At 47.8% G+C, this 24,955-nt stretch overlaps 3 protein-coding genes across 4 annotated transcripts in view; 1 reads left to right on the forward strand and 2 right to left on the reverse strand.

Moving 5' to 3' along the window:
• Positions 1 to 2,923, reverse strand: part of LOC311356867 (CD81 antigen-like) — a 10,052-nt gene extending 7,129 nt beyond the window's left edge. Inside the window, exons 1-3 of one of the 2 annotated variants that reach the window (XM_084476723.1) lie at positions 2,865 to 2,923; positions 2,192 to 2,439; positions 846 to 960 (exon numbers count right to left, since the gene is read on the reverse strand). In XM_084476723.1, coding sequence (XP_084332849.1) covers positions 846 to 960; positions 2,192 to 2,257 — 181 coding nt within the window. In that variant the 5' untranslated portion in view covers positions 2,258 to 2,439; positions 2,865 to 2,923. Of the gene's footprint in view, positions 1 to 845; positions 961 to 2,191; positions 2,448 to 2,864 lie in introns of those variants that run through there. The other variant, XM_084476722.1, reaches the window with a different exon arrangement.
• A 1,108-nt stretch (positions 2,924 to 4,031) lies between these two features.
• On the forward strand, positions 4,032 to 11,474 carry kcnc1b (potassium voltage-gated channel, Shaw-related subfamily, member 1b). Its single transcript, XM_084477364.1, has 4 exons — positions 4,032 to 4,817; positions 7,544 to 8,459; positions 9,467 to 9,640; positions 11,059 to 11,474. The coding sequence occupies exons 1-4, from the start codon at positions 4,248 to 4,250 to the stop codon at positions 11,196 to 11,198; spliced, it is 1,800 nt and encodes a 599-aa protein (XP_084333490.1). The 5' UTR covers positions 4,032 to 4,247; the 3' UTR covers positions 11,199 to 11,474.
• A 4,370-nt stretch (positions 11,475 to 15,844) lies between these two features.
• On the reverse strand, positions 15,845 to 24,278 carry sergef (secretion regulating guanine nucleotide exchange factor). The gene is made up of 11 exons (XM_084477366.1): positions 24,213 to 24,278; positions 22,307 to 22,445; positions 21,904 to 22,056; positions 21,227 to 21,321; positions 20,980 to 21,040; positions 20,776 to 20,889; positions 20,623 to 20,685; positions 20,360 to 20,518; positions 20,107 to 20,273; positions 18,965 to 19,001; positions 15,845 to 16,350 (listed from the first exon to the last, which is right to left on the reverse strand). The coding sequence occupies exons 1-11, from the start codon at positions 24,234 to 24,236 to the stop codon at positions 16,193 to 16,195; spliced, it is 1,170 nt and encodes a 389-aa protein (XP_084333492.1). The 5' UTR covers positions 24,237 to 24,278; the 3' UTR covers positions 15,845 to 16,192.
• Positions 24,279 to 24,955: the final 677 nt, after the last annotated feature.

Consider the following 24,955-nt stretch of genomic DNA (forward strand, 5'->3'; position numbering starts at 1 on the left):
ACCCCTCCTAACTTGAAGAGCAGTGGGTTGCCTTAAAGTGCATTGCCCAGGAGCCAACCCCTGTTGCAGAGCCCTTGCCGTGGTTAGGGGCAGCAGTGTTATTGGCCATGTTTCTTACAAAGCAATTCTTCCAGGGATTGGAGGCATGGGGATGCAGACCAGTCTGGATCCAGCGTGCCGCGTGGGAGGACACAGGGAGAGAACCCCCTGCATGCACACATCTGTGTTGTGATAACCCTGAGCCCGGAGCCCGGGGTAGGGCCCGCTAGGCCTGTGGCCTGCTCGCTCCTCAGAGGTCAACCTCAAGGTCAGCCCGGCTCTGGCTATTTCTGGAGCTGCCTTGCATAATAAAACAACATAAAGTGTTGCTAACTATAGCGGCTGTATGAACAACACACTTCCTGCGGTGCAGAGCGCCAGGTGTAAACCGGGGAAGGAAACGCCATAGTGGAATGTGCTGTGCAAAAAAACTATAAAAAAAACGGGACAGCTAGATAACTGAATGACTCACAATAAATCTGATTGTTGAATACTATCCAATACCATGTTGAAAGGATAATAAATACCATCTGGTGAACACCTTTTCCCAAAGGGTATTTTACAATGATGTATGGGTTGGAATCCCTAACTCTGGCAGTGTTAATGCCTTGCTCAGTTGAGCTAAAACCAGTAGCTCTGTTGGGTTAGGGTTAACAACCTTTAACTTTTAACCGTGAACTTCTAGATGTCTACTTCCCTAATGAAAAGAGCCGTCAGACAAGAGTTTGAAAGGACTCTTGGCTGTAGGTTCTAGATTAAAGAGGGACGTGGGGTTTGGGGGTGGGGGGGACAGAGGGGATACTTACTGATGTAGAAGGTGCTGGGGGCCTGGTGGCCGTCAAACTGCTGGATGAGCAGGTTACTGGTTTTACTGTCATGACGAAGCCACAACGCCACAGCTAGGATGACCCCTCCAGCCAGCTGTACAAACGAGAGGGGCGGGAGAGGGAGAGGGAGGGAGAGACAGAGACAAGTAGTGAGGGAGCGAGGGGAAGAGGGATAGAGAGAGGAAGAGAGATGTAGAGTGAGAGAGATACAGAGTGAGAGAGGGGGAGAGACAGAGACAGAAATACAGAGCATTATAAGCATTATTTTTAAGCAACATCTTAAGAGGCAAAAGGTGGGATCCTTTTACATCCACATGGTGACGGCTCCCTTCCTCGGGTCCGTGTTTACACTGCGGCGCTACGGGCAGAATTAGGGTCACCTCTCCTCTCCATTGTTCCCTTGGAAACAGGAAACTGGGTCCTCAACATGAAAAATCCTGTGGCACGAGGAAGAGAGAGGACTCGCAGCGCTTCCCAGTGACAGGGCACGGCGGGAACAACAACAGAGGAAGTAGTCAGTCAAGTCAGGAGTCCTCAGGATGTGTGGGGACGCTGGGCTTATCTCCAGTGGAGACAATAGGTTGAACGAAGGCAAAGGAAGTTCAGCGGCGGTGAGCGATCGATTCTGAGTGCGCAGGAGCCAGCGGCGAGTGGCTGCAGGGCGGGGAGGATGTGAACATCTGGGTGTCGGGCGGTGGTGGCGAGGCTGGGCTCAAAGGCCAGACAGAGACAGACACCACACGGGGCTACGGCTACACCCGCGTAAAGCTGCTACTAAGATTGTAGGCTATGTAATGTTTTCCTCTTGCAAAGGCTATGCAGAAAGAAAACCCCGGCAAGATTTGGTCCCCTTTGGGCAATTCTAGGTTTGGATTTGTGCGTGTTCATTCATTTATCATGTGTTATTCCTTTCAATCATTTTGCATGATTTCTAACATTATTATTCCTGTTTGATGATATCGGAAAACTCTAAGAGCTGAAAAATTGTTGAACAACAAGCCGTATTTAGGTGATGTTCAGCGACCTCCTGGACCAGAGTAGTGATAAAACAGGAGAAACACACACACTGGCCTGGGGTCCCTGTCTCCTCCATCCCAGCTCAGACTCCCCAGGGCTCGGCCCAACAAAACAATACAGCGTATTAAAAGGCATTAATAGCATCGCTGAACCAAACAGGGCAGCAGAATGAACAGCAGCACCGGAAAGCCTCTCTGAGCCATGACTTATTAATCAGCCCTGGAGGATAGTGACGAGGTGTTGAAGGCATTCAAGGTGCAGCTTAGATTGAGAGGTGAGAATTGATGAGTAAAATAGGATGAACTTACCCAAAAAACAAAATTAAAGAAGAATAGCATGTATTTGATGCACCGGGTACAGCCTGCCACAACCATCGTGTCAATAGTGGATTCTTCTTCTGGGTATGAGAACGGTTTGTACCTCCACTGAGCCGCCGGGATCACTGCGGCAGTCACTGACCAGAGGGGACACTTTATTCAGCCTGAAGTTCCAGGCGCTGCCAGGCTAACTCCTCCTCACTGGGAGATGAAAACCGAGACAGAGAACTGCCCTCCGTCTAAAACAAAAGAGCAGTGGGCCCTGGAACTGGGAGGCAAGGAGGAAGGAATGAAAGAGAGAAAGAGAAGGAGGAACGGAAAAGGGAAGAATGGATAGAGGGAGAAAGAAAAGAGTAAGAAAGAAAGAAAGGCAGAAAGGCTGAATATAGAAATAAAGACAAAGAAGAGCTTTAGCTATAATCTGGTACATAATCTGGCACAAGCCGTCTTTTTGCTCCACGTAATTAATGAACCTTGTACATGGTCCCTGTCTTAAATAAACCAATAAAATAAAATAAAATAAATAAGAATAAAAAGAGTAATAAATGGAAAAATGCATAAAGGAAGATAGAAAGAAAGAGATAAATAAAGGGACAATTTAAGAAAGAAAGATAGAAGGAGGAAGGAAGGTATACGTCAAATCAATAAATCAAGATATATTTACGAAGAGCTTCAGCGGAATGAAAAGATTCGGCCCCTGAAGTAGATCCACGATAAAGGAGCAGAGCCAGAGGCACTTTCCTATCTGACCCGACAGCGACCTCTGCCGGCAGCTCCTCTAATGGGGGCTCATTAGGCTCGGACAGCTCGGGAGGCGTAATGCATTCAATAACACACATCATCATTACCATAGTTCATAATTATAAATAATTGAGACAAAGAGTTGATGTCAATAGTGCATCGAATCCATTTGGTTCGAAACGTTGTTCTCATCGGAACAACACATTACAGTCAGATTCTTGAATGGTAGAGGTCGAATCGCGTAATGCTTCAGCAGGGACACACCTCTCTGGTGATGGTGACACACCGCCTCACACAGGGAAACATCTTAAATGGGAGTATTCAACAGTTTATTTTTTGTTCATCCATCTGCTCCAGGATGTTCTCAGCTGGGCAGGCTCGTCTGAAGAACCACAACTCAAATGAACAGGGATCAGAAGCCGACCTGGTGCTCAGCAGCCTGTAGTCTTTTGTTTGCCTCCCCTCCCATCTGCTGCGCGCCTCGTTCTCACTGCCTCACAAGAGGAGTGTGAGAGACACGGCACAGACAGGACCGCATAGGTGTGCATAACAAGGGAGCAGACAGCAGGCGATCCATGAATGGAAAGAGATGCTTTCCCTTTCTGTGAAACAGAAAGTGTCATTAGGATAAAGACGTGGGGATAAACGACCCACTGTCTCTTCTCCTTCTCCGCCCTGGAAGGAGGAAGCGGGCTCGCCATCGGTGTGGATGAACTGGTTGGCAACAGGAGGGGAGTGATCCAGGAGACGGTGCGTCCCTGTGTCTCCGGACTCTGGACCAGGCGCTGTCCCTTCAGCACCGCGGTCACCTTGCTGTGAATGTCACCAGCTGAGTGATCTACTGCCTCTCCTCCTCCCGGTCCATGCCCTGGATTTATTGGGGTGGAACCCGTTTGAACACGCACAGTCGGGGTTTGTTGGATACATCGATGATGAGACGTCCGTTCTGAATGTGAGACCATCGGCGACACTCGTTTTTGGATTCCCCGGTGAGCCCAGCGACTGAACCCGGCGTGCGTAATCTACACACATGTGCACGCAGGCGCTCGGAGAAATATTGGGTGGAATTAATAGCAGACGGGGGGTCGAGGCAGAGCTCCCCAATGCATCGTCAGCATCATTGTGTCGTTGTTGTTGCTGACGGACGGATGGTTGTTTAGTTGAGTCGCTCCTGCTCTGCTCTAGGTGCGCCTCTCCCAGCTCACCCACTGGGTGCTGCTGCATGTGTTGCATGCATGCGTTCGGCCGCGCGGAGAGTTGCCATTGTGATGAAGGGAACTTATAGAAGAAATGCCTAGGGGACGCAATGGGCTTGAGCGACGACAAGGATCGCATTGTTATAAACGTGGGAGGGATCAGACATCAGACCTACCGCAGCACCCTGCGCACCCTACCTGGCACCCGCTTGTCCTGGCTGGCCGAGCCCGACGCGCCCAACCACTTTGACTATGACGCCAACATCGAGGAGTTCTTCTTCGACCGACACCCTGGCGTCTTCGCGCACATCCTCAACTACTACCGGACAGGTAAGCTGCACTGCCCCGCGGACGTGTGCGGGCCCCTCTACGAAGAGGAGCTGGCCTTCTGGGGCATCGACGAGACGGACGTGGAGCCATGCTGCTGGATGACGTACCGCCAGCACCGGGAGGCCGAGGAGGCCCTTGACAGCTTCGCCGGGGGGGCCCTGCTGGACCTGGGCAGCGACGACCCCACCGAGCAGGACGTGGAGCACGGGGAGGTGGACGAGGCGGACGAGATGACGCGGAGGCTGGCGTTGGGGGACACGGCGGGGGTCCGGCACGGCGGCTCGTGGGGCAGGTGGCAGAGGCGGGTCTGGGCTCTGTTCGAGGACCCATACTCCTCCAAATATGCAAGGGTGAGTGTGTTACAGGCCCGGTGTCTTTGTGTCTCCGCTTGTGTTCATTCGAAGCCCACACACATTGAAACAATGAACTGTTAAGAATTTCCAGTGTTGAGTTTCTGGACCAGAGGCAGAGACACGGCCTACCTGAGCACGTGGTCTCAGACGAGGGGTGGGCTGGGGGGGGCTGTCGACCTTGAAACGGCCCTCCCTGAGGAGTCTGCCGATGTCTAATAGGTAGAGAGCGGGAAAACATCGACCAATGACTTCGTCAGAATCTATTTGCATGTGAATCATTCCCCCCTGTCCCTCAATCCCCCCCCCCCCCCCCCCCATTCTCCCCTTCCGCAAGTTGCCCTCTGTGGACGTGACGAAGTGGGGGGTTGGGTTTGAGCAGACCTTCAGGACGACAGCACCTGGCCTAGCTGGCAGCGTGGATAAATAGGTCAGCCACAAACCAGCAGACCTGGGCCCTGGCAGCGTGTCCGCAGCCTGGCAGCCCTCCAGACAGAACGGGTGTCAAGAGGTGGGATTCTGGGACCTGTTGTGGGCAGTCCTCCATTTAGGTCGAGGGCTCCTCATTGGTCCGATGGCGAGAGGACTTAGGACTTGGCCTGGCTCAGTCGCACAGCTGGCCTGTTGTTGGTTCAGCAGACGGCCCGCGGTGATAGGGTATCGACCCGTAGGGCTCACACTACGACTACAGCCCCGCTACAGTGGCATTGTTTATCAATGAGGACACGTTTCCCTCCGTTTCTGTTAGATTCAGCTCAGTGTAGGCCTGTACTGAGGACTCCCTCACTCCCTATCACTGAGGAGACCCCAGACCACCCGAGGGACTGCCACGGCTAAATCTGGATACCAGATTAATTTGAACCTCTGGATTAATTACACACTGTATTTGCAGTGGGCAAACGGTTGGTAATGAAAGATCCTGTATAACTGGAGTTCCCTTCACTGCAACATGAGGTGCAGGAGAGGAGACCTTCCAGATGTATTCATTAGAAAACCAGAGCGTGTGTGAGGTGATTCACGCTGTGAATATTCTGTAATGGTGTTGTTAAGCTTGGGTCTGTAGACCACAGTGTTGCTGTAGACAGCACTTGAGAGGTGAGCTGGTCGCTTTCATCTTCTTTGCATCACATGACAAGCAGCGTGATCATTTCTCGCTGGCTCGGTTTGTTCCTGGCACCAGGAAACGTCCATGCTAATTGGTCATTGCTAATTGGCATCAGTGTTATGTGAAGCAATTCAACAACTTCTTTTAAATCAATTAATAAAAATATATATTATTCACGTGGCTGCTGCTGTACACATACTTTGGTTGCATTAACGGCTAGATGGTGGAAAACCAGGATTAAGTGGGCGGAGTGGAAAGAGCATTTGTCAAGATTAGAGTGCGGCCCGCCCTGACAGTCGATAAAGGGACTGTTTATGGGCTGTTTATGGATATTAAACATGTCACTCTGCTGCTGCTTTCTGGGGAGGTTGCCTTAGCAGGGCAATGATACTGGATATACATCTGAGCATGTGATATGTGTGTGTGTGTGTGTGTGTGTGTGTATATGTGTTTGTGTGTGTGAGTGTGTGCATACAAGCCTCTCACCTCTTCAAGCCCCGACTTGCCCTGGCCCTGCACTACTTCTCTGGTCGCCTTCCTCCGATCTCATTATGCAATTACAGCATGGATGGAGAGATAACATGTCCTCACTCGCACTCATTAGCCCAGAGAGCCCTGGCTGGCACGCTGACATGTGAGTTATAGACCGCCCCCCATACATCCTAACAATAACAACCTCTCTATTCCAATGGGAGCAGCTGAGAGGAAGAACCACTCTATAGTATGTGTGTGTATGGAAACTAAGGGATGGAGTGACACAACGGCCATGTGGTTGATACCAATACCCCGGAGGAAATGGTGTATCTTTCTGCAATCAATGTTGTACACCTCATACATATCTGAGTGCATGTCTGAATGTGAAGAGGAATGCAAGAGGATCCTCTGATCGATGGCTATGGAGGACGGGTTACTGACTCTTATTCATGAAATATGAAGTTCAGGATCAAATGTGGAGTTTGTCCATGAATACGCGTCATGATCCGTGGATCATGACGCTTATTTCCAACAGCTGACAGTTGAGTCAACAGGCCCTCGAATGGACGCTGCTCTGTGCCCTGTGTGCGCTGCGCTCCTGCTGATGGTCTTGCAGACGGGGCTCAGATCAGGGCTCGCCGTTTGAACACGGCGCGACCTTGAGACAGCTGCAGGGAGGAGAGGCTCCCGCTGTAAGGACGGATGGATCGGATGGATCCCCCGTTTACAGCGGGCCTATCGAACCAAGGCTCACGGCGGGAACGTGGACTCAAATAATAAGTGGGCACGTGTATACAGAATAAGGGTGTGTGTGTGTGTGTGTGTGTGTGTGTGTTATGGTGGGAGGGAGGGGGGGGGGGTTACATTGTGTTTCAATGTCATTACCTCAGTATTCCCCCTATAGTCTCAGATAATGGATTAATCTCAGTGCATCTCTCTGGGAATCGTTACCAGGCAGCTGAGCTTGATTACAGCGTGTGTGTGTGTGTGTGTGTGTGCCTGTGTGTGTGTGCGTGTGTGTATACATGTGTGTGTGTGCCTGTGTGTGCGTGTGTGTATACATGTGTGTGTGTGCCTGTGTGTGTGTGTGTGCGTGTGTGTCACTGTTCTCCGGTTTCTTACTTCGTGTTCCCCGTCACCTCCCCAGTGGATCGCTCTGGCCTCGCTCTTCTTCATCCTCGTGTCCATCACCACCTTCTGCCTGGAGACCCACGAGGCCTTCAACCCCATCATCAACCGCACCGAGGTGGAGATCGTGGACAACGTGACGGTGGAGCACATCTACCCCGAGGTGGAGACGGTGGCGTTCCTCACCTACATCGAGGGCGTGTGCGTCATCTGGTTCACCTTCGAGTTCCTCATGCGAATAACGTTCTGTCCCAACAAGCTGGACTTCATCCGCAACGCGCTGAACATCATCGACTTTGTGGCCATCCTGCCCTTCTACCTGGAGGTGGGCCTCAGCGGCCTGTCCTCCAAGGCCGCCAAGGACGTGCTGGGCTTCCTGCGGGTGGTCCGCTTTGTCCGCATCCTGCGCATCTTCAAGCTGACGCGTCACTTCGTGGGGCTGCGCGTGCTGGGCCACACGCTGCGCGCCAGCACCAACGAGTTCCTGCTGCTCATCATCTTCCTGGCCCTGGGCGTGCTGATCTTCGCCACCATGATCTACTACGCCGAGCGCATCGGCGCCAACCCCAACGACCCCCACGCCAGCAACCACACGCACTTCAAGAACATCCCCATCGGCTTCTGGTGGGCGGTGGTGACCATGACCACGCTGGGCTACGGGGACATGTACCCCCAGACCACCTCCGGCATGCTGGTGGGGGCTCTGTGCGCGCTGGCCGGGGTGCTCACCATCGCCATGCCCGTGCCCGTCATCGTCAACAACTTCGGGATGTACTACTCCCTGGCCATGGCCAAGCAGAAGCTGCCCAAGAAGAAGAACAAGCACATCCCGCGGGCCCCGCGGCCCGGCTCGCCCGACTACTGTAAGTCCAGCATCAGCTCCCAGCACCAGAGCCCCATCGCCCACGACGACGTCTTTGAGATCAAGTTCCAAGGTAGGACCCTTTGAGCAGAGCTCAGCACTGATATGTCGCCCCCTGTCCTGTGTGTTCCCCCCTAGGAGCAGGGGCGCGCCTCAGCGGCCTCCTGGTCTTCTTGCGCTAATGGATGAGTCAGGGGGTCAGGTTAAACAAATGAACGTGTATCTGATGAATCAATGGACAGTGTGATGACTGGCGTTTCTGAGGCTGAATGGGAGAACGTAAAGATGGGCCTGAGGATAGCAGCTATTGATTCTGCAGTTCTTAGCGCGGTGACTCACTCACCCTGCCTCTTAAGGCCCACGGCGCGAGCCGCTATCCTTGGAATACATCACAACGCAACAATCGTGCAGAGGGCATTAAAAACACATTACTGTGGGTTTACTTTCACATTTGGCGTATTGTCATTGGAGATGAAAGCTATATATATATATCACTGGCATAGTGCGTACGCTTTATATACACATCCAGCACAACATGGCATCATGACTTATGAGACAGCTAAATGAAATACCGCTGCTATGTATTTCCACATGTGCACTTTGAGACGCATTTAATTAAATGTCCCCGCGAAGGCTTCTCATTAAGAGATAGGTATTTTTGAGTGCATTGTCAATTATTGTATAAGAGCCTCTCATCTCAAGACAATCACTGGAGGCATGGGATCTGTGTGGGGTTTGTTATTCTTTTCTTGGCTCCCGAAAATCCCCAAATTGACATTCAGGGCATTTAGCAGACGCTTTTATCCAAAGCGACTTACAGCGGTTAATACACACAGTGACACACCGACGGCGGAGTCGACCACGCAGGGCGACAGCCAGCGCGTCAGGAGCAGTCAGGGTGAGGGCGTCTCGCTCAGGGACACCTCCACACTCACAGCTAGGAGTGAGCCGGGGATCGAACCAGCAACCTTCCTGTTACAGGTCAACCTGCGCCACCTCCTGAGCTAAGACGACCCTCACCACGTCCTGTGTGTTGTCTGTCCCCCCGGGCCCCCCCCCCCCCCCCCCCCGGCCCCCCAGAGTCCAAGCTGAACGGCGAGGCGGCGGACGCGGCGCTGGCGGACGAGGACTGCCCCCACATCGACCAGGCCGTCTCCCCCGAGGAGACCTTCAGCCCCAGCGACCGGGAGCGGCCCTGCTTCCTGGTGCCCAAGGCGGAGCGGCCCAACCACGCCGGGGGCAAAGTGAGGAGGGGTACGTACAGTAACAGCCAATCACAGGCCCCCGTAAGACACTGACACCCTAGACGGGATTGCTGCTCCCTTTTTCGCCCTTCTCTCTCTCTCTCTCGCTCGCTCTCTCTCTCTCTCTCACTCACTCCCTCTCTCTCTCTCTCTTGCACGCTCCCGCTCTCATCTTGGCGAGGCGTCTCACCTCGATTAATCCCAACGAGAGCACACACACACACACACACACACACACACATATGAACACGTAAACATGAACAAACACATGAGCGACAGACATGAACCACAACGTCAAACCTCGGTTTAGCTTCATCCTCTCTCGACTCCCCCGCCCTCGCCTGTCCTCACGTCGGTCGCATGGAGTACCGTGTAGGAACGGTTCTCACACACCCCCGGTCTGTAGAACCACCCCACGCCCGAGCACAACAGCCACAAAGATTAACCAAGGAGCGTTCCACAGCGACACGATATATTTTTTAAATTCCCATTCATATTGCTTACCACATTTTATTTATTTAAAAGAGAAGAAAAAAGAAACACAAGAAACACTATTTTCAGAGTTTTATATGAACAAGAATGTGTTGTTCTAAATGCCTAGGGAGGTGTTTGTGTGCTACACGTGGTCAGCGGTGTGTGTGTGTGTGTGTGTGTGTGTGTGTGTGTGTTTGACTTCCCGACCGGGGGAACCTTTGCTCTGCTGCATAATGATGCATGTGTGTCTCGGGACGACGGTGTTATCAGGATGGTTTAGGAGCACAGCACACATGGAAACTAAATGGCCGCTTGCCCGGTGGCATGCTTCTAATGACGCCAGCAGCACTGCTGACTAAAACCACCTTGTTTACAAGTCAACAGGTTGTAGGCTGAAGGAGAAAAAAAAAAAAAGTTTGTATAAAAAAAAAACACTTCTTCTAGAAGAGGCTTCAGTGTGAGGTTTGGTATGTCATGTGTACATCCCTCTCTGAGCCCATAAGCACACCCATATCAGCACATTGAAGTGTGTATTTTAGTTTAACTTTGACTACATTTGTGAAACAAGCACACCTATTTTTGCATACAGAGTGACCCTGCTGTAGGACGCACCCCTGCCTCTTGAACTAAAAAAAGAACGAGTGTTAAACTCCGAAACCATCTCAAATACCACCTGGTGCATGCAGTCTGTTTATTTTATATTTATTTGTTTATTTATTTATTTTTGACTCCTGATGCACTCAAACACATGGAGATTAACCATCGACATATATATATACATATAGAAATACCAAGTCTGTGCTGACCTGTTTACTTTGAGTCAAAACCAAGAAAGCAACAGGTGTAGCCTAATCAAAAGATGAAGCACCAGAGCCGTTGTGTTCATGGATTCAGCAGCAGCAGCGTTGCGGTGGCAGCAGTGTACTCAGAACGTTCTCTGTTTTCCAACCAAAGGTTATGAAAAGCCTTGGAGTCTTAACAGCATGTCTGGCATGAGCGAGGACGCTTCAGGAGTGTCCTCGGTGTGCGCCCTGCCCTGCAGCCCACCCTGTCTAATGCAACACTCACATTCTCCCATCCCATCCATTATGTAGCATGGTTGACCCACAGAAACAATGCAGCGGACTCAGGTGTGAGCTTTCACCCCCACCACACCTCTCCTCGACCTTTTCCCGTCTAAATCGTTTTCTTTGGAAAACCTTTGTTCTTGCACCTTTTTTTCAACCGCCACCTCCATCCAGTAACTCTGTATCTGACCCTTGCTAGAGTTCCCCCCAAGTGGCCCTTCTCCTTGGGTGTGTCATCCCAACCTCGACTTACAAAGACATAAAGAGTCATCGTGCCACTCTGCATGGGTCATTTCAGTAGAGTCTAGACCACATCTCTTTCTTTGACATCTCGATTCTCTGCCTGTTGCTCGGTTGCTTCTGATCTCTCGCTGTCTCAGCGTGTAACTCTTCAGATCTCATCTGCTAATTGAAACACTTGTGAAAGAAAACGATTTCATAAGATGTGACACCCCCCTCATTTTGCTTATATATATATAAATATATATATAAATATATATATATATATATATATATATATATATATACATATATATGTATATATATATGTATATATATACATATATATGTTGAACAATAACAATATGTGGCTTTGAAAACGTATCTGAGGGATACTTTTGCCAGCTGTTAAGGGAACTTCTCCAAAGTGCTTTGTATGTTGCAAAGTAGAGACCTTGTTATTCCATGAGTGCAAAACCAAGACAAGAACTGCTATTAAATGAGTGGCAATCCAAATTTATGAACGCGATGTTCTTGATGTAAGATGCAAAATGAAAATGATGGCAATTCCTGATACTAGTGATGAATAATATAATGTTAACAGAGGAACATCTGTCCGTTTGCATGAACCGCATGATATGTTTCTCCAGAAGCTCACTGTATTGCAGTAACTGTATGGAAAAAAAAACTTTTTTAAATTTGTTTTCATTCAAAGGAGTTTCTTCATTTTATGCATTTTGAAACAGCTTTACAAAAGAGACTCAATCAAAGCAGAAGATTTTTATGTAGCTACCATCCTTTGCCTTTCCCCCAAATATTATACAAATTTAATGTCTATATTTTGACTGGGGCTTCAACAAAAAAATAGCCACATTGAACATGTTTAATCATACAGCTAACTGGCGCTGTTATGAGCGTCACTCACTCACTCACTTTAAAACAGTATTACAAACCAGCCACGAGAAACACTGCGCTCATTGCAGTAACTTTTCTCAATTGAAACAATGTTTGACCATTGCATAAGTGCTGTGCCTTCATATATTGGAAGGACATACGAGTTGTTGAACGAATGTAGAAGGGAAAGCATCAGTGCCCACATTGTAGCATCAACATATTCAATCTTGTGCTCATAACAGTGCAATGAGTGCTTTATTGCATGTGGTGCAATCACACATACATATCCTCTGACAGTTCAATCAAAATAACAAATCCCATAGATGTAACCAGGGTAGGTTTTAAGTTGAGGTCCATATGAACCGGTTATATCTGGTTTGACAGGGAGGATTGTGTTCCTAAGCAAAACAGCCAGGAGACATGGAGCCGGGAACTTTATAGAGCCAAAAATGACACCAACCATAATATTGACCAGAAATATTATGTCTCCTAAAGCGTATATTTGACCGCTGTGTTGATCCCAAGCATCAATACGCCAACACATACATTTTATAACACTCCATTATATATGCACACGTCTTTTCTGGCACTTTAACAAGTTGTAAGATGACACATAAGAAATGTTAACGTCTATAATATAGCTTGAGTAATTCATAAAATATCTCATTCTGTATGAGCATTGTTTTTACATTCATGAGTTTTGTCTATTGCTGTGGTAATTAATGGACATAAAAAAAAAATCTTGTGAAGATTTTATGTAATGAGATGCAGGTGAACTCAATGCAATTTAAGGTTAAACAAAAAAAAAAACATTACAATTAATTAGGGGATGTGAACTCTTTGGGAAAAGTTAATGCATGTATTTTACATTTATGCAACAGTATTGAAATAAAAAAAGAAATGTAAATACAAATTCCATGCATGAAATAAATTTTGTACACAACGGGTGTTTTAGAATGTGTTTTTATTGAACAGCACCAGGGTACACTCCGGCTCACTAAACCAGTGGGAACTGGTTCCTCCTCACGGTTGGCCAGTGTCAACCATTAACCATTAACCCAGCTAACGCCGCGGCGCAGCCCAAGGCAGCGACAGAGTGGGGGGGGGGGGGGGGGGGGGGAGAGCATGAGCGCACACTAACGCATGAACCAACAGACCTCTTGGTAGCCTCCACCTGTAGACCTGAGCATGAGCAGCATGTGGACCCACCCGTGTGCCGTAGACCCAGACCTCCGCACAGACGGCCGTGCACTGGTCTGAGGCCTACAGCACGGGGAGGACATGGTAAACCCCACGCTTACCATGAGACACCGACGCCAGTACGCTCCCCTCGCCGCGACCAACGGGCTGGTCGTCCATCTCCGCCACCCCCCCCTCTCCACCCGCTCCGTCACCCCCATCAAATGTCGCCATGCAGACGTTCATCGGTGTAATAATTTATTTTGTGTTGTTTTGTTTTTATTGTTTTTATTTGTTTATATGTTTATAGAGACCCACCGAGCGCCACGGAGCAGACCAGCAACAGAGTCAGTTTGTGTAATGAACCATGGTGTACCGACCACTATGTGTATGACCCATAACAGCCCAGCCCCTACCTAATACAGCTCTAGTGTGTGTCTGTGTGTCTGTGTGTGTGTGTGTGTTTTACTCAGTATTTGGATAAGGGGTGTAATAGTGACAACCTGTACATCCCAAACTCAGCATAGATGTAGCAGAGTTTTGTTGTCAAGCCTTACGTAGCTCAGTATCTGTGACTGGTTACTGTGTTGTAACTTTGTGTGCCATTTTTGGTGTGTGCCAGTGCTGTATATTTCTATATCTGCTTTTGTGTGCTGAAGTTGTGTATACCAATGTTTTGCGTGATCATCAAATATATGTGTGCATCTTCAGGCAAAAAAAAAAAAAAAGAAGCTTAAGTTTGTACAGTTGCTCTGTGTTCATCACCTTAGAATATTAGTGTCACTTCATGGCCGCCTGAAAGTAGAAAACAAGACATTAACTTTGCACTTTTTTTGTCATATTCGAATATGCTTTTTTGCACTAGTGAACTATCACATTCTAAGGATCCCTTGGTTGGGCATTGAATAGGTATAATAGAAATAGAGGTCGTTCTTAATATAATTAAATAATACCAGTATTTGTGAGGCATTAAAATGGCCAAGAGTGCTTTTAATATTGGAATTCTTACATGACCTAATATACTGTTTGTTTAGTAAATATACATTCAACATGGATTAGATGTTGACATTTTAAAATTCTTGTCTATTTCAGACAACCTAACAGTTACTGCCATTGTAATTATTATACATAATCTTTTTTTAACTGACAATCGTGTGAAATTGGCCTGTTTTGCTCTTAATGCACTCCCATTTGATCAACAACAAAAACAATTGCAGAATATAAATACATTGGAGAAGTGCCTCTGTTTTTCAAAACCCTTCCACTTGAAAAACACGACTACTGAAGATTTTTTAAATATGTACTGATTTTTAAACCATTCACTCATATCATCGCTGAACCTCTACACATGGCCTACCCAAAGGGCAAACAAACCTACACGGAGACCCAGATTTGCCTTCAATATCCAAAGGACATATCAACACCGACACACACACTGTAAGCTAACTCGTAGCTCGTGGCGTTGAAAGAGCTACTCGATCGGTCACGGACCAACATTTCAATCAAACCACTGCAACACACTGCCAACATCCCAGAATAAGATCAGTACGCAAACAGGAAGCACATATGTGGGCGTGCCACTGAGAGCCAGCGCAGGGAGGGAGCGGCGCTGGTAGCCGACCAATAGTGCGGAGGACAAGGAGAAAAACCGTGGCAACGGGTCGGTGATGAGGTTGATCTCTCTCTCTAAGCGGTGGCTGACTAATGTGTGCCGTTTGGAGGAACGTCACACCGTTTGTTTCCTGAGCACAGTGCTTTTTGTGGTTAGTTAAGGTGGTGCTTAAGTGCTCGTTTCAATCAGTTTGCTGTTAAGGGTTTCTCTTGTGACTTTTTCTGACCAATGGAATTTCAGGCTTGTACAATAAATAGTGAAAAATAAAAACTACACAGACGTCATCCTTTTTCAACGAGTGTTGACTTTATTCTTTCGAACCACTCTGGGAGGAAAAAAAATTAATTGGCATTTTCATAATTTTGACATTGCACTTAATGGTGAAAATGCTTTCAACAATATTGCACATGTAAAAATACAAGACATGCAAGATAAAATGTTTACTACAAACATAAACCACTCCATATGATGGAAAGTCTTAGGGCCTTTCTACTGAAAGTCATCATATCCATAAAGTCTGACGAGGACTAATGACAGCTGGCACGCCCAGAGAAAGCACCGCGCCTACAGTCTATACATTGGCAGTAAATCACCATGACCATGAGAGTCCCAGTACAGAGGGTGGACCTCCACTAGATTGAGTGCCGGTTGACACTGAAGATCATTGCAATAAAGTCTGTGACATCGGGACGTAGCCCCTCTTCCCCCTCTGCTCCCCCCCCCCCCCCCCCCCCCCCCCCCACCACCCCACCATTCATAACTGCCTTGCTCAATGGGAGAAGATAAATATGGCAGGCCGACAATGAGAAGGGGTGTGGGGGGGGGGGCATAGGAATGGCCAAAGCCGCTCCCTCCCATCACGTCATTCAAACTGAAAGATTGATATATAAGGGACATAATGGTCCAGTCCACACCTCACATAACGCCACCTGTAGCTGAACCAGGGAGTGTTTATGGTGTGTGAGACTTCCCACACAGAAAGGCAGCAGTTCAACCTTATCGAGCGCCGTGTGCGAAAGTTGGCTTGGAGTTGTTTGTTTTGTGCCACGGAGCTTAACGTCTCTCTGACGGGCTCGCTCGATAATGGCACGCTGCCGGCTTCAGGTTACCTCGGCCCTCACTGGTCCACCGCACACAGGGCCAGAGAGTGGCCCGCCCCACAGCCAATCACCACGGCTCTGAGAGCAGAGACGGGCTGTGGTCGGGGGAGGTCCGTCTGCGTGCCGTCGCCACACATCCCGTGTTCGTTCCAGCCCCAGCAGAAGAGACGGTTCCCTGAGAGGCAGACCGTGTGTTTGGTTAGCCACCAGGCTGACGTCGGGGTTCTATGAACTGTGAGCCCCGACCAAAAATGAACAACAATCATTAGCCTGTAACCTATGACGACCTGTTTTAATCAAGCTGCTTTGAATCAAACGGAGCGCCCGTCTCGCTACGCACCGCGCTGACACCGGCCCAGTAATAGAGCTCTCCATGTTCTCAGCTGGTGAGCTTGTTAGTGGGTGTGGTCAGGTCTGCATCACTGAGGAGACACGTGCCATGGCAACACAGTTACCTAATAGGCTGCATCGCCATGGCAACAGAAGCGAGCCTGCTTTCTCAAGGGTAACACATCTTCAAGTTATCCGTGTTGCACAGTTGTGTCCTTTTAAATTGGTGCATTTCTTTTTCCACGTTTCTGAGATTTTCTGGGTTTCTTTCTGTATGATCAAGGGCTGGTTCTATAGCATAATGCTATAGCGAATGGCTGTAGGGGCTGCCCACCACCGCATACGTTTTCTGCAGAAACCACCAAGATGTCATGCCAGCAGCTTATGGCAATGTGAATTACTGCCAGCCATTTTCTATGCACTACACAAACATCAGTTTATTCTGGACCGTACAGAGTGAGGCAGAGAAGGGGTTCAGTTAACATCCTGATTACTATCATCAATGTCATGCATTGAAATCTCTTGTCAGTAAAAAAAAAGAAAAAAGTGTTTGAAAGGCTTAATTCATGGACACGCTGACTGGAATACAGCACATTGGTGTTTCCATGGCAACGCAGAGCCTGCACAAATGCTCCTCACACAACAAAGCGGTGTGACAAAGAAAGAAAAGAAGCTCAGAGAAGATCCAAGGCCATCGCCCGGTAAACAGGACAGGAGCAGCAGCTGATCACTGCAGAGCCCACGACACCGCTCGCAGCTTAATAAAGTGAGAGGGGGACTGTTGTTTAACATCGGTGGCCTCAGCCGGTCCCTCCTTAAGACTTCAGCCAGGGTAATCCAAACACGTGCTTGCATTGCTCCCTGTGGAACGTAATGTGGCTATGATAGGTCACTGTAGGTGGGTCATTCAGACAGAACAGCCGGTCTGAGCGAGGAACCGGGCCTGTATCCGCCGAGCTGCAGAGCCTAGCGCCGCGCTGCGTCTGATCTCCGCTTGCCTCTCGCACCGCGTGACGCGGGCCGACCCTGCGCCGGGCGGTGGCGGCGGCGGCGACAACTCTCTCAGGTGTAAATTGGCAGAGGGGCGGCGGGCTGGCAGCAACAGATAGCCCTCGGCTGCCTCACGCCCTCACCCCACGCCCCCTGCTCCCCTGCTCCCCTCGCCTGGCCTACTTCAGCACCAGGAATAGCAGCGCGCCGCTCGCAGCCCTACAACCCGGTTCTGGTGCCTTTTCTATTTATTTAGCATGAGGCCAAACAGGACGCTGGGAGGAAGGGAGCGAACACCAGGTTCACACAGAGCCTCCTGATTGGACCCGGAGCTCGGCTGAATGGAAGGAAGCGGCGCAGGCCCGGAGCGCCGTCTCCCACGGGGATGGCCATTATGAGGCACAAGCAGGGATCGCTTTAGTGATCGTCCTCAAGATAAAAATAAAAAGCTGTCCCGGGGCCAGTGGGGACACGGGTCACAGCAGACAGCCGAGTGGGTCCACAGGTAGCACAGGTATTGTCCCTGCAGCTGGTGTCGTACAAAGAGGCTGCTCTTTCAAATCCCCCCCACGCCAGGCGGTCCTGGGGAGCTGTTCCTGGGCTAACACTGATGTGGAGAACGAGGTCAGTGTTCAAACTTTAATGAACGCGAAAAAAAAGGGAAATAGTGATTCAGAAAATGCTCGCTTGTGTTAATCTCAAACTAACAGATTTTGGTCAAACCTGATCTAGTAGAATGGTGAGAGTAATCAAAATGTGTTTGTGTAGAAAGGGCTCGACTGGAAAACAATGTGCCTGTAAATGTGTGTGTGGTTGATTCTGCTCTTTCACCGGCATGTGCAGATAATTGCCTCGGTCTAAGATACCCATTTTCTTCTCTGCTGTAATTACCTCTTGAAACATAGCCCAGCGGGCAAGAGGCTGACCTCCAGGATAGAGGCTCCAGGATTAATGTTCTCTGGTGTCGTAGCGGTAAGTATTAAACGCTTCACCCCAGGCTTTACGTTCGGTCGCTGGATACAGAGAGCCACAGGCTATTCAAAGAACGCCTTGTTCCAAGCCAAGCACCGGCCGTTTCTTACATCAGCATCTCCTTAACAATCCTGAAGATCTTTAATGAGGGGCTTGAGACTTTGTCGGAGATCATCAGTATCATCGTAAGATGTATTGCGCAGCAGGAGGCAAACTAATCAATGACACACAAGACCGGGGCACTATTGTTTTTTTCACGTAAGCGATCTGTCTCCAGGTAGAGGGATGGAAAACAAAACAAAGTGCAAAACTAACTGCAATAAGGGCGTCACACAATTGTTTTTCCATATGTCAGCTGCACTTAAATCCTGGAAAATGTCCATGACAATCAATAGCAATTGGAAGTATATTTATTTTGTAGCCAAGATAGATGTTGCAACACTCAAAACGGATATTGGCAAAGCGCACATTGTTTCTCTTTGAGATATTGCACTTACCTACAATGGCCAGATTGTGCTCAGACCCACAGGCAATCTGCAGAGACAATAAGGTTTGTGTGATAAGTAACACAATATAGAACAAAATTGCAAGCAGCACCATTCAAGACATTCCAAAATGATCCATCACTTTCAGCTGTAGCATAAATCAGCACCACAACTCATCTGAAACCCACTGCTCAGCAACAGCTGTTCTCATCTGACACTTAGGGCTGTATCTGCTGAACGCACCCCTTCAACACACACTGCTTCTTCACAACACGCCAGTCTGAACGCTGCCTTCAAAGTTAAATAAAATTAGCATTGTGGCTGAGGAGTATATAAATATATACATAAAGCATCTATGATTCAAGCGCTTTCTGCTGTTAAAATTAAAAATAAACATGGATTTCTAAACCATGAGTCGATCAGACATGATAACCAAGGCACTCATTGTCCTTGTAGGAAATATGTTTTTTTCTAGATATTGACAGTGGGCGTTTAGGAGTACGTGTTACGAGGGCGTTGAGCCCGGAGATTCATAGTGCACTCGGACCATTCCATCTTCTTTCCTGCTTTATGTGCACAACGGAGCTCCGAGCCCGACACGCACCAGTGATCTGTGAACAGCATCGTGTCCGGGCTCATCCCTGACATCCTCTTTAAAGGCAGTAAACTCTCATCAGCCCAATGCTGCTCACACCACCGGTCCACAGCAACACTCCCCTGTGCCTTTCACTCATAATTGCCCAAAGGGGAGAGGCCTTTCACTAGTGGGGGGCCGGTGGGCAGGGGGGGGGGGGGGGGGGGGGGGGGAACAAATTGCTCGGTGCTATGTGCAATCCCCATCATAGCGGGTTGGTATATCACCGAGGAGCCATTTGAGCCTACAGCTTAGTAAGACGCTTCAGCACACTTCAACCTCATCTCTGAGGGTTTCTGCAGCCGGCGGTGTCTGCTGCCCTCTGGTGGCTTGCATGAACCGCACTCATGAAAGGCTGCAGAACAGGCCCATCGCAGCCCTCTCTTGTATGCTTTGGTTTTATTTTCTGCTGTGGTTCTGAAGCTTTACCGCTGCGTGCTAGTGTCTCACATTAAGACCTCTCTGTCCATGGCCTTTATTATAATGAGTATGTAGATCACACTTAAAGGGTCACATATACCTGTTCAGCCCCATAAAGGGCGTCGACCTTCCCAGGGAACGAGACCTCCTTGACATCCTCTACTACTGGAGAGTCATCTGACTGCAGTACTGCACTGTGATTGGTTGGTTCTGTTCTTCCAAGCTGTCCATAATTCCCTCTTCCCCATGTGAACACTTTTCCACTCTCTGAAAGAAAATCACCAGAACACCATTTATTTCACAGACAAACTAAATCTAAATGATGAAAAACATTTGTTTTATTTTGGCCACACCTGTTTTGGCCACGAGGTGAGTCCAGCCACTCCAGACGTGAGTGACACCCTCTCCGTCCAAACGTGAGCGCTTGAGAAGAGCAGGATAGGTTGAAAAGCAGTCTTTTGTAGTTAGCTGTCCATATTTATTACTTCCCCACAGAAACACATCACCTCCACCTACACAGCAAACACCATCAATTGCTTAGTAGTTCTGAGAAGGCTATAGAATGAATCATAACACAGTCACTAAGGTGCGACGATCGGCGTATACAAGCCTTTACCTGTAAGGCAAACGCAGTGGGCAGATCCAGCAGCTACCGTACGTGCGGTCACATGATCAAAACCTAGAGAAACCAGCACATGTTTTGGTCACATTATTACATGGGTACAGAAAAGTATATATTTATACTTTGATCAAACCAACTTTAAATTACCCGGTACACGCACGGGCACCGGGGAGTTAAAGTGCAGCGGGACCGAGTCGGGGCCAAGTGCTTTCCTGGCGTGGGTCAACAGACCTAACCCCCACTGGTACACACCGCCGCTGTCTGGGGGCGGGAAGGACGGGCAAAGAGTCAGGAACTAACGCCTGGTCAAACTACGTCCAGATGTGCCTGAAGGGGTGCAGGGGAACTCACCGGTGACAGCGAGTGCATGTCGAAGTCCTGCTGCCACACTGACCACCGGCTCGCCAAGGCTCTGTGGACATTCACATTCATGAATGAATGGTGCCGTTTGGCTGGTTTCTCACGATGGATAAGGTGTTCATCCGATTTACTTTAGCACGTGTCATACTTGTTGATGTTGACCCGGTTACCCGTTATTAGTCCATGCATTTTGTTCAAACAACTTGAGTTGAGTTAACAGGCTTGCCATGCGATTTACCTCAACAAGTACTGGCTCTGCAGAGTGGGGGCTTGTTTTGGCCACACCCAGTTGGCCAAAAGCATTGGATCCACACGTCAGCACCTGGCCACAATCTGTTAATGCAAGAGTACATCAAGCAAACGGATCCGAAAGTCATTCCTGGATACTGGATATTGCATGTAGTACTAAACATTCATGATCATTGGACCTAGATGGTAACCCATGTCATGTTCTGCGCTAAGAGCCATCGCTGTTTAAGGGTGCAGTGTGTGAGATTAAGCCACCGATGACATTGACGATGACAAAATGATGACATTGACGATGACAAAATGATGACATTGTCAATGACAGCTTCAAGTAGTCCAGGGTCAAGTGATGAGGTTCACACACTGCACATTTAACGTTCAAGAAAGGGTTGAACAGGAATATAAAATAACCATTTCATCAGATTATTTGCATCTGACTCATATTATTGTTTCATAACCAAAAAAGATTAGTAAATAAAGTAAATAAAATTAGTCAACGCTGTCCCAGGCTGGGGAACAGGGTGTCAGTAAGACTTGTTACTGGATCACATGCTGTCATAATCCCTCATTCCCCACCTTGGATTAATCACATACATTTTATGTTGTTGTATTTTTATTTTATATTATTTTTAAGTTTTATTCCGTCATCCATATAAAACGAGGGCTTACCAGTCAGAAAAAGGGTAAAATCCCAACCACAGGACACGGTGACGACCCTCTGCTTGAGGGCGGGGCCGGGGTGGAAAGTGGAGACGTCTGACATGTGGCCCAGGCCCAACTGCCCCCTGTGGTTCTGCCCACACACCCACACCTGCCCATCCTCTGGAATCACAACGCTGTGTTACACCATAACACGTCCACCACACGTTTTGAATCAGGTTTAAAACAAGAGCATAAAGATAAAGGTCACACACACAAATACATTCAGTAACTAAAAACCTGAGAGTGAAGTTCTTCTTCACACACACACACACACACACACACACACACACACACACACACACACACACACACACACACACACACACACACACACACACACACACACACACACACACACACACACACACACCTGTGACAGCCACCGTGTGGCCGCCTCCTCCCCGCAGGACCAGGAGCGGCCCGAGGGGCAGAGCACCTGGACCCAGCCGCTGAGGCTCGGACCGGTCCTCCGCGTCGCCCCGTCCCAGCTGCCCGTAGCTGTTGGCTCCCTGGCCGTGTGATGAGACAGAGGGGGATGATGATGATAATAATAATAATTAAAGCTGCAAGCAGCATTTTACGGTGCCACGCATAAGCCGACCAATAAACCATTAAGACCCTGACAGGCCATTAAAACCCTGACGCAGACCATGAAGACCCTGACAGACTAACCCTAACCCTAACCATTAAGACTGTGACGTAGACCATAAAGAGTTGACAATTAAGACCGTGACGCAGACCATAAAGAGTTGACAATTAAGACCGTGACACAGACCATAAAGAGTTGACAATTAAGACCGTGACACAGACCATAAAGAGTTGACAAGTAAGACCGCGACACAGACCATAAAGAGTTGACAAGTAAGACCGTGACGCAGACCATAAAGAGTTGACAACGCTGGAATAGCCTCAGCTTGGATCTGGTGATGGGCGAACAAACTTTCATGACCGTACGTCAAAAAACCTAGGATCCTTAGGGAATTGAGTGTTTTTAACGTTAAGTAAGTAAGTTAAGTAAGTTCAAAATAGTCGCAAATCTATCCAAATAAAGTCATAGGTTCTTGAGGCATATTTGTTCAGCATGAGGATATGCACGTGTGAACAAAGTTTCATGTCTAAGTTAAAAAATGTTACGAGATATGCTTGTTCAAAGTTCGCATTTTTGGACTGTTGCTATAACGCCACCTTTAGGCCGATTTAGATACAATTTGGACTGTTTCATCTTGACCCATGTGCCTTTGACTATCCCAAGTTTGATGATGATTGGGTTAAGTTAAATTGGACGGAAATTTTTAGCCTCTGGCGGCCATGTTGTTTTGTCAATCGACTTCATTTTACTTGAGCTGTTGAAACTTTGGTCCCCAATAGTCCCGCTCAAATCAAACATTAGTCTATGAACTGTGGCGATTTTAGTGACAGGCCACGCCCATTTCGATGCCACGCCCTATTTGAAAATAGGCCTATGTTGATTTGATCTTGTTCAGAATTTGATTCTGAACAATTTTTGTATTGGAGTCAAGATCATAGGAGTCAATTTTGATGTTGATATAACCATTTAAGTTTTTTCGCGGTTTAAACCACACCCCTTTTAGAAGTCAATGGCTCCTGGGTGCTTTAATCTTTATTGTTCAGACTAATATTTAAGTCAGATTGAAGATAATGGTCCATAGATGATATGGGCTAAAGGATTTTTGTCAAAGTCAAAAAACCAGGGATCCTTAGGCAATTTAATGTTTTTAACAAAATTCAAGATGCCGTACATCTGGTCGCAGGAAGTCATAGGTTCTTGAGGCGTATTTGTTCACCATGAGGATATGCATGTGTGAACAAGGTTTCATGACTGTAAGTCAAAGCGGTTACGAGATATGCTTGTTCAAAGTTTGCATTTTTTGACAGAACTTTGCTATAGCGCCACCTTTAGGCCAATCAGTGTAATATTTGCTGTCTGTTAATGTTGAGTCAGCCTCTACAGCTGTAGTAAGTTTCATAAAAAGCGTGCGAGCGGTTTAGGCTGTGTAAGTCAAACGTGGCGGAATAATAATAATAATACCACTAACGATTACAATAGGTTGCCTTCGCACTTTGAGCTTGGCACCTAATAATAATAATAATGTGTTATTATACTGTGGTAGAGCTCTATGAGGAGAGATATTGCGTCATTATGTTAACACTACACGGCCGAGCCAACTGTTAGTTGTTTTATTATTTTTATTGTTTTTTATATTGCTATGCATTGTTATTATTTCTTCTTCTTTATTTCAGCTACTTCAACTTACCCACGCGTACAAACACAACTCCATGTTACGTATCCGTTTCCATGGGTAGCATACAGAATGTGCCACACTGCCGTAAAGCACTTCCTGTTTCTGAATGAGCCGCACTGCCGGAAAGCACTTCCTGTTTTCTGAATGTGTGACACTGTCGTAAAGCACTTCCTGTTTCCGAGTAAGTGACGCTCCCACACGTGTCCAATCGGAATAGGAATCGAGACCAGCGGTAGCGTTGAATTAAGAAACTGCGCACTTTCTTTATTTTGTGATGAACTTTACAGTCTACGCGGTCAACACATCTTCATAGTAGAAAAATAATATAATGATGGTACACTTGTACAATAAGAAGTACTACATTTACTGTTTACTTCAGAAGGAGGTTCACTGAACGTGAACATCACCACAAAATGTACCAATTTATCAGCATTAATCCATCAATATCCAAGCAATATCTATCATTCATTAACCCAGAAACTGTTCACAAAGACAAATATCATACATGCACCGGATGAATATAAAAAAAAAGGTAACATAGAGCGCACAGCATAGAGTGCAATCACAGAGATGTAGTACATGAGAGGAATATCATCAATAACAACGAATTGCACAGACGTTGTGAATATAAAACACTCACCAAAACCAGTCCAAGTAAATTAGGTCAAATAACATAGTAATCAAAGAAGTTATAAGCCATAAATATATGTTTTCACCGTGGACATTCAGGTACCATGGAAGCACGTACGTTGTTT

The sequence above is a fragment of the Micromesistius poutassou genome (assembly GCF_964030765.1).
Source record: "Micromesistius poutassou genome assembly, chromosome: 13".
Taxonomy (NCBI): domain Eukaryota; kingdom Metazoa; phylum Chordata; class Actinopteri; order Gadiformes; family Gadidae; genus Micromesistius; species Micromesistius poutassou.